General features: G+C 36.1%; 1 protein-coding gene across 9 annotated transcripts in view; it reads right to left on the reverse strand.

Moving 5' to 3' along the window:
* LOC123539742 (potassium channel subfamily T member 2-like) overlaps positions 1-18,771 on the reverse strand; it is a 171,372-nt gene continuing 152,601 nt past the window's right edge. For all 9 annotated transcript variants that reach the window (XM_045324486.2, XM_045324484.2, XM_045324482.2 and 6 more), the window contains 8 exons: positions 18,407-18,541; positions 14,049-14,160; positions 13,537-13,641; positions 12,869-12,952; positions 12,402-12,557; positions 11,459-11,651; positions 10,379-10,463; positions 1-9,228 (listed from right to left, as the gene is read on the reverse strand). In XM_045324486.2, the coding sequence (XP_045180421.2) occupies positions 9,000-9,228; positions 10,379-10,463; positions 11,459-11,651; positions 12,402-12,557; positions 12,869-12,952; positions 13,537-13,641; positions 14,049-14,160; positions 18,407-18,541 (1,099 nt within the window). In that variant the 3' untranslated portion in view covers positions 1-8,999. The remainder of the gene's footprint in view (positions 9,229-10,378; positions 10,464-11,458; positions 11,652-12,401; positions 12,558-12,868; positions 12,953-13,536; positions 13,642-14,048; positions 14,161-18,406; positions 18,542-18,771) is intronic.

An 18,771-nucleotide genomic window follows, 5' to 3' on the forward strand; every position in this document is an offset into this window, starting at 1 on the left:
TTTTGTTGACTTTATAAAGTTTTATCTTACAAACGCTGAATAACAAAGAACTCTCTAACAGCATACAGTAAGCACTGTTTAGGTATAAAAATATTGTGCAATTTGAACATTATACTGACATATTTATATAGACTGTGTAGACCTCTTCAAAAATAAATCTATACCATTTTTCTCTTAAATCTTACAACAGCTTCTAAATAAGCCTTGCATATTTTAAAAGGAGCATGCTTCCAGATGAATATCAAAATTTCAAAATCAATAAAAAACAGAAACCAGGACATGAAAATAAAAAAAGTGACATAAATCTAGTAGCATGCCCCTTTAATCAAGTATGTTAACATAATTCAACACATGTATGGTGGGTCAATGATTGTTAGTAATGAATGTGATAGAAGTTATTATGATTTTCAAGGAATGTCTGCAGAATTTTGTATGCAAAGGTTTAAAACAATGTGACATGAAAATGCCAAGCAAGGAGTTCTATACAAAACTTGTACAAATACTTTCTCACTCTTTACTTAATTTTTCACCCCCTTCTAGTCACTGAGAGTGACCTTTGGAATCAACATATTGGTTTTATTAAATATTTAATACAAACCAATGCTGGCAGCATGAATTATGACAAAAAAAACCTTCTGCATGGATATTCTATTTATAAGCCAGAATTTATTTATTTGGGTTTTACGGTGCACCAACACAGTATAGGTTATATGGTGCCAAACAGGACTACAAATTTTGGTTTCATATCTCATTTACATCAAAATAAAAACATGAGGTATGGAATCAAAATTTGCATACCTGCTGGAATCACAGAGGTACAGCAAAACCAAGTGTTAAGACCCTATTAGTAGCCTCTTATGATCATGCAAGGGTAAGGCAGTGGTTCCAATTCTTTTCATACACAGATCGTCCCAGAACCACATGGGGCTTTATAAGCCAGAAACATGTTTCAATAGTTATAAACTTTCAGTAATAAAAAATGCAATGGTGAGAAATCAATGGTGCCAGAGTTATGGACCTTGTCATGTTTGACATTGGTGATGATGAGGAAACATTTTTTGAAGTTGATGCAAACAAAGTAAATTGAAACACCTGTGTGAAAAAATGAAACAGCAAATAACTTCCAACAAACAAGAGGACCATGATGGTCCTGAATCGCTCACCTCTTCCCACATGACCCAGTTTTGAGTATGACTCCCTTTTTTCTATTATTTGACATAGTGACCTAGTTTTTGAGCTCATGTGACCCAGTTTTAAACTTGACCTAGATATTATCAAGATAAAAATTCTGACCAATTTTCATGAAGATCCATTGAAAAATATGGTCTCTAGAGAGGTCACAAGGTTTTTCTATTATTTGACCTATTGACCTAGTTTTTTAAGGCTCGTGACCCAGTTTCAAACCTGACCTAGATATCATCAAGGTTAACATTCTGACCAATTTTCATGCAGATCCATTCAAGGGTATGGCCTCTAGAGAGGTCACAAGGTTTTTCTATTTCAAGACCTACTGACCTAGTTTTTGATCGCAGTTGACCCAGTTTCAAACTTGACCTAGATATCATCAAGATAAACATTCAGACCAATTTTCATACAGATCCCATGAAAAATATGGCCTCTAGAGAGGTCACAACATTTTTTCATTATTTGACCTACTGACCTACTTTTTGATGGCACGTGACCCACTTTCGAACTTGACCTAGATATCATCAAGATTAACATTCAGACCAATTTTCATACAGTTCCCATGAAAAATATGGCCTCTAGAGAGGTCACAAGGTTTTTCTATTATTTGACCTACTGACCTAGTTTTTGATGGCACGTGACCCACTTTCAAACTTGACCTAGATATCATCAAGATGAACATTCTGACCAATTTTCATGAAGGTCTCATGAAATATATGGCTCTAGAGAGGTCACAAGGTTTTTCTATTTTTAGACCTACTGACCTAGTTTTTGATCGCACGTGACCCAGTTTCGAATCTGAACTAGATATCATCAAGATGAACATTCAGACCAACTTTCATACAGATCCCATGAAAAATACGGCCTTTAGAGAGGTCACAAGGTTTTTCTATTATTTGACCTACTGACCTAGTTTTTGAAGGCACATGACCCAGTTTCGAACTTGACCTAGATATCATCAAGGTGAACGTTCTGACCAATTTTCATGAAGATCTTGTGAAATATATGGCCTCTAGAGAGGTCACAAGATTTTCTATTTTTAGACCTACTGACCTAGTTTTTGACCGCACGTGACCCATTTCAAACTTGACCTAGATATCATCAAGGTGAACATTCTGACCAATTTTCATGAAGATCTTGTGAAATATATGGCCTCTAGAGAGGTCACAAGGTTTTTCTATTTTTAGACCTACTGACCTAGTTTTTGATGGCACATGACCCAGTTTCGAACTTGACCTAGATATCATCAAGATGAACATTCTGACCAACTTTCATAAAGATCCCATGAAAAATGTGACCTCTAGAGTGGTCACAAGCAAAAGTTTACGGACGGACGGACGCACGGACGGACGGACGGACGACGGACGACGGACACCGCACGATCACAAAAGCTCACCTTGTCACTTTGTGACAGGTGAGCTAAAAAACACTTGCTGCAGGTGTAGCGGGTGCGTAGATAAGTTGTCCTTACCTTATATATTGCATATTTGAGCCTAAAAACACAGCAGAAAAAACAACACAAAGCAAACATAGAGCAAACACAAGATAAAACATTATAGTACGAGTAGACCTCGCCTCATTAAGCTGTACACTAATATACCTAAATGAAGTGCTAAACCTAGGTATCATTTTCTTTAACAAAGCCGTTTAACATTTTCATATTTTTCCCTACACCTTGACATTTGATGCTCATGAACAGGTTTACAATTTTTTCATATAATGTTCTTGTTTCAAACCAGTTTAAGAAAGGAACCATGCCATCGGTCAATCTGAAAACTATGCTCAAAAAAGAGCCAATCAGATGCTGTGATCTTGAGACTGGTTTCTAAGTATTATTTAAGGGAGAAAATAATCCTGCAAATGATGCCAGATTTCCCTAATTATTAACAAATACCACATGAAAAAGGGATTCAGTGGATCACATGGCAAACACTGAACAACGGGTATAACACATTATGAAAAAATCCAACAAAATATGCTACAAAGTAAGATTGTTACAATAATATCTCTAACTACATACAGATAAAAAATAATGACAAAAATAAGAATAAAAAACAAAGTGCACTTAAAATCGTTAGACAATGCTAAATAGCTTCAGTATTTTGGCAAGACATTTGTATGAGATTCAACATTCTAAATACACTGAATAAACAAGACTTATATTAGTAAGTACCTTCAACCAAATGTCCAAAAAGATAAATTGACAACATATTCCTTTCAATAATATATATTAAAACAAAATTTCAATGATAAAAATTTACTAGTACTTTTTACAAACACTGCAAAATGAATATATTTTGGAGTACTTATGTCCAAGTGTTTAAAATTAACAAATATTCAAGGCCTTCGAGTGGTTTGTCATCTAATTTATCACAGGTCAGAGTTCAGATGCATAGGAATTGAACCTCAAGGGCAGAGTGGTTAATATCTAAGCATCTGAACGCTGAACCATGGTAAATTAGAAGAATAACCACAAGAATTCCTTGTTTTCATTCTTATATGGTCACTGAAATATTTTGGTAAACATTATGCTGGGATTCATTTAATAGAGTAGTAAGTAACAAGACACCATGCGGCAATTTGACATCATAATTGACATCATAATGCTCTCTTACCGGTCAGTGCATCAACTGTTGTTTATTGCAGAATATACAGAGCTTGACTTCCTTCTTTGTTTAACTCGCAAACAAAATCGAGCCATGTTAGAGTGTTTGATGAATAAGGGCCATGAGCTTTAATCAGTAACTTACACAAATCAGGGAAAAAAGGATGGAAAAAAGTCTAGACAATTTCTCAAAAGGTGGGCAATGGTTCTAACTTCAAAATATATCAAATCATTTGTCAACAACATAGTAAATTATAAGATAAAACTTCAGAACACTTGAAATAACTTGAGGTATGCAGTTTGTTCAATACAGGTACATGTAACATTAAACTGGCAACAACTTAGGTGGTACATTCTATTGCAATTAAATAACATAGACAATGTCTTTATCACAGCTATGGTACACTTATTATATGTATATTTTCACCACTATTTCATACAAATATTGTTGTAAACAAAAGATTAAAAACAGATTTTAAGATATAATTAAAGGGTTATAATATAATTACCGTATAGCGGGTTATTTCTACGGGTGGAATATTTCTGCGTTTCTGCGGTCTCTCGGTATAATCGCAAAAATATTTCCAGCAGAATATTTACCAAGCAAAAATTTAAACCGCAAAACAATCTGTATTTTTCTCACCATTAATTTGTTCATGCTTTGTTACCAGATATAATCCGAAGTTCACAATATCTAATTATTGAAAATTACCATCGCTATCTATCAATTATCGATAATGATATAATTGAATGTGATGGTCAATCAAAGAGCTCACTGTTAATCCAGTAGAAAACGTAAATAAAATAAACTGGGTGAATTTTCACATAGATTGTTCTTAATAGTGCCTTGTTAATATATTACTTCCTATACTTTAGTAACCTTTATATAATCTTTATACCGGATATACCACAGTTTGCAGTTGTATTTTGTACAAGTTTTCTTGGCCTTAAAAACGGTAGAATGAGTATTTTACGATGAATACTGAAAATGATAGTCGGGTAAAGGATTTGACTGGCGACAGTGTGCTTTAGGAAGTAAATGATAAATTACAAGAATGTAATTACTTCCCTGTCCAACCCGGGAGCTTCTGTAACTGTTTGTTTGTTTGTTGGGTTTAACGTCGCACCGACACAATTTTTAGGTCATATGGCGACTTTCCAGCTTTAATGGTGGAGGAAGACCCCAGGTGCCCCTCCGTACATAATTTCATCACGAGCGGGCACCTGGGTAGAACCACCGACCTTCCGTAAGCCAGCTGGATGGCTTCCTCACGTGAAGAATTCTACGCCTCAAATGAGGTTTCGAACCCACATCGATGAGGGGCAAATGGTTTGAAGTCAACGACTCTAACCACTCGGCCACGGAGGCTCCCTTCTGTAACTGTAACAACCCTTAAATCTAGGGACAAATATGCATCATACTCACCATCTGACAGCGCTAGCATGGGAATATACACTGCTGAACCAATTTATTTTTTTTTTTGTTTTTTTCACGCGCTAGTAATTCTCACGACAACGCATTATGCCTGGAATGACCTCCTTCTTAGCATCGGAAACGCAGAATTTTCTCTTCCTTTTATGTGAAAACACAGAAATAAAACAAGCAAAAATTTATATAACAATTTTTGGGCCAAAACGCAGAATTATTTGACCGCAGAAATAACCCGCTATACGGTATGCAATATATTGATTTCTAATATTTGAAAAAAAAAATCCAATTAAATCTGTTAGAAGATGCTCTGGAAGCACAGAATGTAACCAAGCAATAGTAGTAGCAGGCTCAGTTTAATAGAGTCTGTTCATGAGAGGTAACAACCCACAAACTCAAAATAATTGAGCCGTGCCATGGGAAAACCAACATAGTGGGTATGCGACCAGCATGGATCCAGACCAGCCTGCGCATCCGCCCAGTCTGGTCAGGATCCATGCTGTTCGCTAATAGTTTCTCCAATTCCAATAGGCTTTAAAAGCGAACAGCATGGAGCCTGACCAGACTGCGCGGATGCGCAGGCTGGTCTGGATCCATGCTTGTCGCATACCCACTATGTTGGTTTTCTCATGGCACGGCTCATATATGTGAATTAAAGAAGCATTATCTCAAAATGTTTAACCAGCTATTATAGTACAAATTCTTAACAATGCAGACATGTTGCTATTTTGCGACTATGGATGTGTTAGGTGGGTTTACAGATTTAAACATTTTTGTAAGTGTTAACTACCAGAATGTTAATGAGATTCTAGGATGAGTTCAACATTATATAAATATTATACATAAAAACAGTAATGTTAATCTACATCAATAGACCTGTGTATTGTAAAACATTCAATACAGCAAAACACCAATCAATTACAGTCACGTGATGCTGAACAATGTTCTCAAGCTATCTGTGGTCTTGGGTGTTTCAGACATAGGAAATATTGAAAACCAATGGAAAAAACAAAACAAAATTTTCCATGGGACACCACTGGGTTTTCCAAAGGGTTTACCCTCAGTAATGTTTGGCTGTCTTGCTACATCCTTGTCTTAACAAGACTGGGCCATACAGATTAAAGTCAACTCAAGTCAAAGTTTAAAGAACTTCAAACAGAAACCACTTATACAAAATATGCTGCTACATCAAAAGTAGGCATAGAATAAAAAGCAAGAACACTAGAGTCTTTCAGAGGTGGTATTGGCTATATGGAGGCAAGAAGCTTGCTGAACTGTATTTACAAATAAAAATCAATACACTATTCATCATTTTGTATCAGAATTAACATTGAACACAAAAAGTTTGGTCCCGAGAGTTAGGAACTATTTGTATAAATACACCAATCTGAGAAAATTCATTTCAACATGAGAGAACACTAAACTCATACAATAAAACACATACTGAAAGTATGCTTAAGCCCTGATAACTTGGAAACTAAAGGGACATGCCTTCACATTAAAATTCACCCCCCACCCCCCCCCCCCACCCCCCAAAAAAAAGAACAACTAGCAAACACGAGGGTCATGATGACCCTGGATCGCTCACCAGAGTAATATGAGCTACATGTTTCAAATGTCAAACTGATGATTTTTAGAAATTTTTTGGAAAATTTTCCGATGTAAAATCAAGTAACCCCTGGGGGGGGGGGGGTCAATTTTGACCCTGGGGGTCACAATTTGAAAAAATGATGTAGAGGTCCACTAGGCAATGCTACAAGTGAAATATCTAAGCTCTAGGCCTTCTGGTTTATTTTAAGAAAATTTTTGAAGATTTTCATATGTAAAATCAAGTGACCCCCAGGGCGGGGTCAATTTTGACCCCGGGGTCATGATTTGAACAATTTTAGTAGAAATCCACTAGGCAATGCTACATTTCAAATATCTAAGCTCTAGGGCTTCTGCTTTTTGAGAAGAAGATTTTTTAAGATTTTCCTCTGTAAAATCAAGTGACCCCTGGGGCGGGGTCAATTTTGACCCCATGGTCATGATTTGAACAACTTTAGTAGAGGTCTGCTAGGCAATGCTACATGTCAAATATCTAAGGTCTAAGCTTCTGGTTTTCGAGAAGAAGATTTTTTAAGATTTTTTTATGTAAAATCAAGTGACCCCTGGGGCGGGGTCAATTTTGACCCCGGGGTCATGATTTGAACAAAATTGGTAGAGGTCTACTAGGCAATGCTTCACACCAAATATCTAAGCTCTGGGGCTCCTGGTTTTTGAGAAGAAGATTTTTAAAGTTTTTCCTTTGGGTTGCCATGGCAACCAGAGTTCTGGGGCTCCTGGTTTTTGAGAAGAAGATTTTTTAAGTTTTTCCTTTCGGTTGCCATGGCAACCAGAGTTCTGCATAGAATTCAATTCTTTGAACAATTTTTAAAGAAGACCATCCAAGGAACATCCCTGTGAAGTTTCATCAAAATTGGCCTGTTGGTTTAGGAGGAGATGTTGTTTAAAGGAAAGTGTGGACGGACGGACGACGGACGGACAGATGGACGCCGGACGGTGAGCGATCACAATACCTCACCTGTCTACGTATTTCACGTTTTACTGCTTTTGAGAGCTTTTCTATATATCGTATGGTCAACATATATATTATAAATAGATCCTGCACAAACTTATTGAACCAATTAATTTATACTTTAAAATTACAATTAAAAGCAGTTTCTAAATTTTCAAAATATTTCACAAATTTTGGAGGAGAGCCCCTTTAAGGCACTAAAACAAGCACAATAAATATTTTCTGAAACTGATGTTTCATGGATCTAATTCTTGTATCTCAGGTTCAGCATAAACTTTTACTGAAATTCCTCTGCCATGGTTTTTAAACTGTTAGATTTCCTAGTTAAGTCTTGAAGTCAGTCAGTGCTTACCATTCCATTAAATACTTTAGTTTTTGTTTAAACTTTTAATTTATCTAACTATATGTTGGCAATTTTATGTTTAAAGAATTTCTAACAGTTTAATATACTAAACTATATTATCTGAAGTATCTTGTACTCATGGAGGACTAATTTGTGTGTATTCATAGTGATGTCAAAACAATTTACAAAATTGAATCCCAACAACAAAATCTCATTGTTTCTTTTGAGCTCTGAAATCCATGAATTAACCTCTCAATAAAGAATCTATTTTTGCCAAAGCAAGAAAGTTTATGCCAACACCATTATTTGTAACTGTATATACAATTATAGACATAATATTATAGTTACAATAGTAAAATTAAATCTAGCATTCAAGATACATGTATCATCATGAACTTTACAAAAATAGAAGCACAAAACAAACTGGAATGTGAAGTAAATGCCCCAGACAAGTATTTGATTGATAAAATGCACAAAATACCGTTTATCCATCTATAGTTCTACTGCACTTATCAGTGTCTATGGAAGTACATGTAAAGGGAAACCTGTGCTTAAAACCAGGAGTGGCTTAAGAAGCAACCAATTAAAACATTTACAGTATATTTCAAATTTGTTTTTTTCCTATTTAAACATTTACAGTAATTTCAATTTTGTTATATCAACTTGTTTTTTTCCCTTCTTAAACATTTTCCATTATTTCAACTTAATTTTCCCTATCTAAATATTCAAAATGTATTTCAACTTGTTTTAACTCTATTCAAACATTAACAGTTTTTTCAACTTGTAGATAAGGACCACCTGCTAATTAAAAAACCTTTTCTTGGCTCTTTTAAGTGTAGTCTTTGTACTCAGGTCTGATTGTACTTTATTCTAACAATGATCACTTCAATTGGGCATTGCCAACTTGGAATCTGCCTGTTTTGTCTCCACCAGTTAAAGAATGAGTTCTGTCCCTTGCCACATCTCCATTACCAGCTACCCGAATGTCAGTGTCCGAGCCGAAGCGTGTCCCTGACCTCTCCAGTGGTGGTGTCCATGCCCGCGGTCTCTGTTTCCAGCGGTTCAGTCGGGTGGGAATGGCAAACATGGAGCTAGGTTGTATCACATACCTGAAGTCAAATAAATTAGTGTACCTGGCATGAAGATCCAGTCATATGATTAGCTCAGTAAAGGGCTTTAACACATGAAAGGAATTAAATGTGTGGTTCCAAATTCACATGACCAAAACAAGGCTCAAATACAAAGAAGTGAAGGACAAGTGGTTGGAAGACAAGAACCAGTCTGCCACGGAAGCCTTGTATGTCTTAGATTATGTATGGAAAATCTCAGCTTAACTGTCTCTTTTGCATATGTAGTGAATAACAGGAAAATAACAGAAATATATAATTGAGCCGTGCCATGAGAAAATCAACATAGTGGGTTTGCTTTCAAAGCCTATTCAGTATTGCAATTAGAAAAACTGTAAGCGAACAGTATGGATCCTGACCAGACTGCGCGGATCCACGCTGGTCACAAAGCCACTATGTTGGTTTTCCCATGGCACGGCTCAATTATTGATAAGATAAAACATATTTGAGGGCTGAATTTTCTTCAGTAATATTTAATACAATACATGCTGTTCGGAAGTATCAGAAACTTTCACTTTTACTACATGCAGGAGACATAATTTATTAAAAAATGTATTATTTTACAATATTTATATAGCACCCCTTTTTATGAGAAACATGTTCAAAGGTGATACAAATGCTGTCACTCGGAGTGCAAAATCTATCCTAAACCAGTAAAAGATACTCTGCAATCTGGCTAGAGGGACAGAACAGGAATATATACACACTGGTCAAGCTAACATAGCCAAGCCCTTTTTGAATAGACAGCTTGGTTCTTTTTAATGTGTACAGTGTAGAGCAGAGATACACAACTCACTGGCCCTGGGGTACAGTATAAGCGGAAAACACTATGAACAGCATTTCAGAAATTCTAGTATCGAGGCTTGGAATCAAACCTGGGTCCTCTGGACTGACAGTCCAAGAGTATTACCAACAGACCACCATCTACACTAATATACTTTCAAATACTGATAGACTGGTCTACTTCAAAATACTATGCTGAATGTTGTTTGCACGTATACAGTCCAAGAGTATTACCAATAGACCACCATCTACACTAATATACTTTCAAATACTGATAGACTGGTCTACTCCAAAATACTATGCTGAATGTTGTTTGCACATATGACACATGAAACAGATCTATACTTACACAAGGTCCCCAGTTCTCAGTTTTCGTTTTGGTGAGGGGTTGAGTATTACATAGGAAATGTCATTCTTTTTATACTCCATATCACCTGTAATAGTCAATTAGCATCATTTTACTCAATGGCTCATACTGTTTTCTCATTTTGTGGATTGAAACATAATATACACAAATGAGCCATGCCATGAGAAAACCAACATAGTGGCTTTGCGACCAGCATGGATCCAGACCAGCCTGCGCATCTGCACAGTCTGGTCAGGATCCATGCTGTTCGCTTTCAGAGCCTATAGCAATTAGAGAAACTGTTAGCAAACAGCATGGATCCTGACCAGACTGTGCGGATGCGCAGGCTGGTCTGGATCCATGCTGGTCGCCAACCCACTATGTTGATTTTCTCATGACACGGCTCAAATATTCTTCAGTTCTATACAGGTGTTGCAAAATGTAAACTTGTATAATGAGCAAACTGAAGTTGTACTACTTTTTGTTTTGCTTTGTTTCAACGTCTCAGTGACACAATTTTAGGTCAAACAGCTACTTCAGCTTCTGATGGTGGAGGAAGTGCCCATGTGCCTGTTGAAGGCTATTTAAGGCACAGGCGGGCACCTGGGTAGAACCACAGACCTCCATAGGCCAAAGGAATATCTGATTTTGTAACAATAGTTGGTTTTGCCCTGGCATTCACTTATTTCTTGAAACTGACAAAATGTTATATAGCAGCATAAATGAAGGTCATTATATAAAGGTCAGTCTGTGGTGTATAACAGGAAGGTCTTCAGCAAACAATGTTCCTGATATTAGAACAGCTCTCAATCAGCCAAACATAGTACATAGTACTCTAAGTTAGTACGCTGATTGTATTAAATCAGTTAATACATTCTCAATAGTTCCTTTACTTATATATAGCTTCTTTAACACACCTCTCCCATGTGAGACAAATGCCCAAAACATTAAATGCTTTAACAGCAAGTGAGTTGGAATATGTCATGTAAAACTTGAATGATACAAGTGTTATACTGAAATGTAAATATAACATAGAAAGTAGGATGAATACTAAATTTGGTAAGCTCCAAGAAAATTTCTTACAGTAGTCGTTGACGGAGAGATCCAGACTTTTCATGCGGTTTTTGATGAGGTCGGAGATATCCTCCCTCTCTGGGTTCTGGTTATTCCAGTTCTTCTGTATGTTGATCTGACTCGAGACCTTGTGTGGATCCTGCACCCTCAGCTTCTTCGGGGAAGGAGCACTTCTGTCAATTTTGTTGTTATTTTGTTGTGCCTAAAATACAGTAGTATAGGGAACCAATGGGAAAACATCTAAATAATTAAATCAGTGGAAAATTGCAAAATTGTATTATTAAAATTGGATATACAAGTTACTGTTAAAATGGGTCCAACAAGTGACTTTCTGAATTCTGAATGTTGACTGATCAGAGTCTTTTACAATTCTGTTCCATTATCATCTCTGTATCCTTGTTAAATTACAGTTGAAACTCAATCTTGACTTGCTTATCTCAAAATCCCAGCTATATCAAACACATTTCCAAATCCCCAGCTATATCAAACACATTTCCAAATCCCCTGCTATATCAAACACATTTCAAAATCCCCTGCTATATCAAACACATTTCCAAATCCCCTTCGGAAAACATGTGTGCAAAATATAATTTAAAGTCGAATTTCAGTTATATCAATGTAAAATGCTAAATCCCATGAAATATGAGATACTGAGTTTCAACTGCAGTTTGTTTTTACCTTGTTTTTTTTTTAGTCACACTGATACATTATGTCATATGGCAATTAAGGAATACCCAAGGTGCTACCCTGAACATTATTTCAGGCACGTGCAGGCACCTGTGTAGAACCAATGACTTTATGCAGGACAACAGGATAGCTTTCTTGCAAGAAAATTCTTCACATTAAGTAGTGGTGTTTCTAACTAACAGCAGTAATGGGCAAGTGATCTGAACTCTGCCAGACAGCCACACGGTGGCCCAGTCACCCTGATGGTTAGATATGTTACACTTACAGTTGTATCTGGTGAAGACTGGCCCACTGGTTTTGTATTTGACTGGTTATCTGTTCTGTATAAAGCTATGGGAATTTCCCCAGTCGTTGAACACAGAGCATGGTACAGTTCCCCGTATGTTCTATATCTGGCAAGGGTTGTCCTCTTCATACGTATCTATAGTTAAATAGGGGAATCTATTGCCATAAAAATATTTACACACCACAAAAAAAAAAAATCATACAATTTAAACAATTAGAAATGCTGCTTGATGTAAATATATTTTATCTTTCACAGATTGAAAATTGTATTTCTGATAGTTTAAATGTTAGTTCAAATTTAACATTCTACAAAAGGTTTATACCCTAACCTAAAAATATTTCAGCCATATGAAGTGATTAACAGTCATGTTTCCAGTGAAGTTCAAACTAACAGCTTCCTAAATGAGTGGCCGAAACCTTAACACCACCTTTAAAAGCTATACTTACACTAGAAAGATGTCCAGAATTTTCCTCAGCATCAATACCCAACAGCAGCCTGACAAATGTGATGAGATAACCCTTCACAAACGTCTACAAAACAAGAAACTCACAATCAATGTATCATGTTTTGTTTTTGTTTGTTAAACATCACAACAACAAAATCATAGGTCATATGGCTACTTCCTAACTTTTAATTGTGGAGGAAGACCCCAGGGGCCTCTACAAATATTATATCAGGCACAGGCAAGCACATAGGGCAGAACCACCTACCTTCTATAAGCCGGCTACATGGCTTACTAACATGAAAAAATCTACTCCCCAAACAGGGGTTCCAAACGCACTGTGCGGTGAGAAATGTAACATGTAAACCCTTTCAGTAAAAGCATGAAGGAATATGTATAAAGCACTGCACTATGAAAAAAGTAAATATCTTTTTATTTTCTTTAGTTGTGTTTCATGTCACCTTACTGAACTAATAAAAAGTGCATTTTTACTTACTGATACAATGTTTTGCTGTTAAAAAAGTAACATATTCAGTAATTAAGCAAAGCAACAATTCTGCATAGATTATTGATAATCTTAGAAATATATTCCATCTGTCCAAATATTGAACTTTATACACTTTTTTACTAGAAACAGCCCATACAATATGAGAAAGTAAAAGTTTAAACTACCTGGTACAGCAATGTATCCAACATACTGGCACTAAAAACCTGTCCTGCAGCAAATGGTAGACGAAATATATGACTCAAGTTTGATGTCATACTTGACTTGAGTTTCTGTAAAAGATACAAACATTACCTCATGAATAATCGCTGAACTGAGAAAATTTGATTCCATGGACACTGCTGCTCCCAAAAAATAATGGTTATATTTTAATACAAGCCCTACCTCTGGAAATGTGAACCCACAAAACTACCTTTCCACTCTATGCATGAAAATACTTCATTAGAATAGCTTTTTTGTGATGACACAAATCAGTGTATTTCAGAGTCCACGGTTACCTAAGGCGGCCACTCTAGCTCAATAGCAAAGAAGTATAAGTGCACCCTTATACTTTACCTTACTACAGTTATACAGGGAATTTTATCTCTTTGTTGGAATTTGGTCCAGTGGATCAGTCAAACTTTAAGATTCATGGAAATTTCTCATCTATTTATAATAAAGATTCCATAAAGATACAAACCCGTTCCAGTCCTGATATTTTCTGTGAGTATTCATCATGGGCTCGGAAGTGCATGAACCTCATATTAGATGCCTGGTTTAATTCTGTTATGATGTTTGCATTTGGGAATAACCTGGAAAAAAACAAAACATGAAAGAAATACATTCAATTCAAGAATATTCTAATAAAATCAGAACAAAAATGCAAAGGTTTTTCAATGCCACATGTTTTGCCTTTTCTAATTCAACATGAATAATCAAAATTTTCATGATAGCCAAAAATCCTGGCATAGCCTAATTTGCCATTATTATCTAAACTTGTATGGTATCTTCCAATTGTTTTAAGTCATAATAACGCAGTTCATGTCAGCTAATAATGGTGAAACAACAGGGACCATATTCATCAAATTTTAAGTCTGACACTTAGACTAAGACTTTGAAATATAAAAGTAAACCACTGCTCATATTTGTAAATCTTGTACAGATTCTAATGACACTTGGCATATACTACAACAAAAAGCTCAGGCTTTCAAGTGCTATTTGGCAAAAAATTAGGGCTAAAATTAGGGCTATTTTAGCCAAAATAAGGGCTAAATTAGGACTTAATGCCCACGGGCAACATGTCGAGCCCGCCCTTTGACCATATTTTAAGTTGCTTTTCATCATCACATGGCCTGGGTCGTCCCCGGCCAGGTACATAGTGCGAGACGGTGCAGGTATGTGAGTTAAGCTGTGACAAGTTACAGCAATGTAGATTTATTACTGTAACAAAGGAATTTACAGCAATTTGAATTTTTTGCGATTTAAAGCCTAAGTCTAACTTTTAGACTCAAAACATTAATAAATACAGGCAGACGTACTTCGAGGTATTATTTCATTCACATAAAGGCACACTGATAAAATTTCAACCTTCCAAAAACCATCTATGTGACTTGTTCATATTGATTTTAGCAAAAACATTTATGCACAGCTTGAGAAGCACAGGACGACAGACAAAAATAGACAAATTTAAAGTTATTATAAAAGCACTTGTCAATATCAGATTCCAAGGTTATAATGCGAGTTTGTAGACCAGTTCAAAACTCAATAGCTAATTGGTTGATTTTGAGCTAGGTCTGGAAACTAACCGATGACAAGTCTAAAACTGGCCTCAAAACTCAGTGCTGTAACTTTGGCTCCTGATGGGTAAACTGGAAATACAAGTAGAGTAAAACATCAATCACTGATGGTGCATGGGGATAAGCCAAATGCTCTTTAAGTAATCTACACACAGAATATACAAGAACAAGAGGGCCATGATGGCCCTATATCGCTCACCTGTTATCACTGCACTTGAGGACAAGAAGATCCTCAGAAAAAATATCTAAGTCCAAAGGACAGGAACAACAAAGGAAAGAAATTTAACCAAAAAGAAAAACAAAATTCTTACAAGGTACAGATATGTCAAAATCCACCTAAAAATTGGAGGTACCATCCATGTTGTACCACAGAAAAGTGGTCTCGGTTTTTCCCTAGAGCCAATAATAAAAAAGTTACTAAAAATAGGCTATTTATAGTAACGTAAAAGGGAAGTAATTCAAAAGAAAATTATTGTAAGTTAACAAAAGAAGGATCTGCCAAATAAATCTGTTAACACAAATGAAATTTCAGATCAGTATCTTCATTAGTTAGGGAGATATACCCATTTTAATTTCAAAAATAAAGGGAAGTAATTTGACATAAAATCAGTCCATAGTTATCTACCCTGATTGGCTCGGTCCAACTAATGACAATTATGAAATTTCAAATAAGTCCTGTAAGTACTTACTGATATAAATCCATTTTGACTACAATCAGGGGAGGTAATCAGATATAAAATAACTCTGGAAACTACGAATGGATCTGATTTGTCATGGAATCCAAGATTTATTGTTGTTGAAGATATTTTGGAAGTTTGTATCAAATAAAACCATAAATGAAGTCTCTATATGGCTGCAAAAGCCAAAATAGCCAACTTTGGACATTTAAGGGGCCATAACTCTGGAACCCATGATGGAATCTGTCCAGTTTAAAAAAGGAACCAAGATCTTGTGGTGATACAAGTTGTGTGCAAGTTTGGTTAAAATCAAATCATAAATGAAGATGCTATTGTGCAGACAAGGTCAAAATAGCTAATTTTAGCCCTTTCAGGGGCCATAACTCTGAAACCCATTAGGGGATCTGGCCGGTTCAACAAAGGAACTGAGATCTTATGGCAACACAAGTTTTGTGCAAGTTTGATTAAATTTAAATCATAAATGAAGCTGCTATTGTGCAGACAAGGGCAAAATAGCTAATTCTGGTCCTTTCAGGGGCTATAACTCTGGAACCCATAATGGAATCTGGCCAGTTCAAGAAAGGAACCAAGATCTTATTGTGATACAAGTTGTGTGCCAGTTTGGTAACAAGAGGGCCATGATGGCCCTATATCGCTCACCTGATATCATTGCACTTGAGGACAAGAAGGTCCTCAGAAAAAATATAGATCTAAGTCCAAAGGACAGGAACAACAAAGGAAAGATATTTAACAAAAAAGAAAAACAAAATTCTTACAAGGTACAGATATGTCAAAATACACCTAAAAATTGGAGGTACCATCCATGTTGTACCACAGAAAAGTGGTCTCGTTTTTCCTACAGCCATATAATCATAATGATTAGAACAAAGAAGTATAAAGAAAAAATATTAAGATTATAGTAAAGACAGAAACAAAGAAGAAAATATTTAATCAAAAAGAAGACCCAAATTTAAAAGTAGGTAATACATAAAATATCATAGTTTACGATTGTCAGCCAATATACAAATTTCAATAAGTTTAAAGTAATAGGATAAAATTGAATAGTAAACAAATTTATCTGGATAGATTTGCAAATCAGATTAGTGGAGTAATTTGAATTGAAATCAACAATAGTTCAAGTAAAACAATCCAATTTTACCCTGATTGGCTCAGTCCAAACTAATGACAAATAATGAAATTTCAAATAAGTTAAGTCTTATAATTAATAAGTCTATTTGCTGACAAGGTAAAAATCTTAATAACTCTGGAACCTAAGATCTGCATTCAGAAAGGAACCAAGATCTTATGTGTCAAGTTGATTGAAGTTGTATAAATCAATCATAAATGAAGTGCTATTGTGCAGACAAGGTCAAAATAGCTAATTTGGACCTTTCAGGGCCATAACTCTGGAACCATAATGGAATCTGGCAGTTCAAGAAAGGAACCAAGATCTTATAGTGATACAAGTTGTGTGCAAGTTGAGTCATAAATGACTGCATAAAGGTCAAAATAGCAATTTGGCCTTTCAGGGGCCATAATCTGGAACACATAGGAATCTGGCCAGTTCAAAAGGAACAAGATTTGGAACAAGTTTGTGAAGTTGGAAAATCAATCATAAATGAAGGCTATTGTGCAGACAAGGTCAAATAGCTAATTTGCCTTCAGGGGCCATAACTCTGGAACCATATGGATCTGGCAGTTCAAGAAAGGAACAAGATCTTGTGACAGTTGTGTGAATTGAAATAAATCTAAATGAAGCTGCTATTGTGCAGACAAGGTCAAAATAGCTAATTCTGGCCCTTCAGGGGCCATAACTCTGGAACCATATGGAATCTAGCCAGTTCAAGAAAGGAACCAAGATCTTATAGTGATACAAGTTGTGTGCAAGTTTGGTTAAATCAAGTCATAAATGAAGCTGCTATTGGCAGACAAGTCAAAATGCTATTTGCCTTCAGGGCCATAACTGGAACCATATGCGTCAACAAATAGGCATTTGCACAGGGCCAAGTAACACCGGCAACCCATAGGACTGGCCATTCAAGAAAGAACTGAGATCTTATGGTGATACAAGTGTGTGAGTTGGTTAAATAAAATCATAATGAACCACTATCGTGCAGACAAAATTGTTGACGGACGACGAGACGACGCACGCACTGACGGTGATCACAAAGCTCACCTGTCACTATGTGACAGTGACTAAAAATAAATCAAAATAAAGCTGCTATTGTGCAGACAAGGTCAAAATAGCTGATTTTGGCCCTTTCAGGGGCCATAACTCTGGAACCCATAATGGGATCTGGCCAGTTCAAGAAAGGAACCGAGATCTTATGGTGATACAAGTTGTGTGTAAGTTTGGTTAAAATAAAATCATAAATGAAACCACTATCGTGCAGACAAGAAATTGTTGACGGACGCACGGACACACACACGACGGACGACGGAGGAAGGGTGATCACAAAAGCTCACCTTGTCACTATGTGACAGGTGAGCTAAAAACAGTAAGGAAACACATCATTGCTCATGTGAGCACTAGTGCTAATGTCAATAATGCTCCAGTTGGCTGTGTGTTACTATATATAACTCACTTGAATATTGTTTGCACAGCTACAATAGTTTCTGCATCAGCTAGAGTATCCTCACATTCTACATCCCCTTCCTCCTTGTTCACAACAACAAGATGTGATGCCTTGTTGATACCTGCCTTCAGTAGATCATCCACACTGAAATTATAAACAGGTTACTTTATTTACCACTATTAGGCATGCCTTGTTTACCTAAACAGCAGAATAAAACATTTTTGAGAGAGATAATAACTTAACAGGCTATCAAACGAAATTGCCAGTTTGTCAGAGGTCAGCAGATGGTTATCATGTACTCTATGGCTAAAATTTGACTATAAAATTTATATTTGCATTTTTGAGCACACTTGATGTCTGCTTACACAGTTTGT

This window comes from Mercenaria mercenaria, chromosome 16 (assembly GCF_021730395.1).
Source record: "Mercenaria mercenaria strain notata chromosome 16, MADL_Memer_1, whole genome shotgun sequence".
NCBI lineage: Eukaryota > Metazoa > Mollusca > Bivalvia > Venerida > Veneridae > Mercenaria > Mercenaria mercenaria.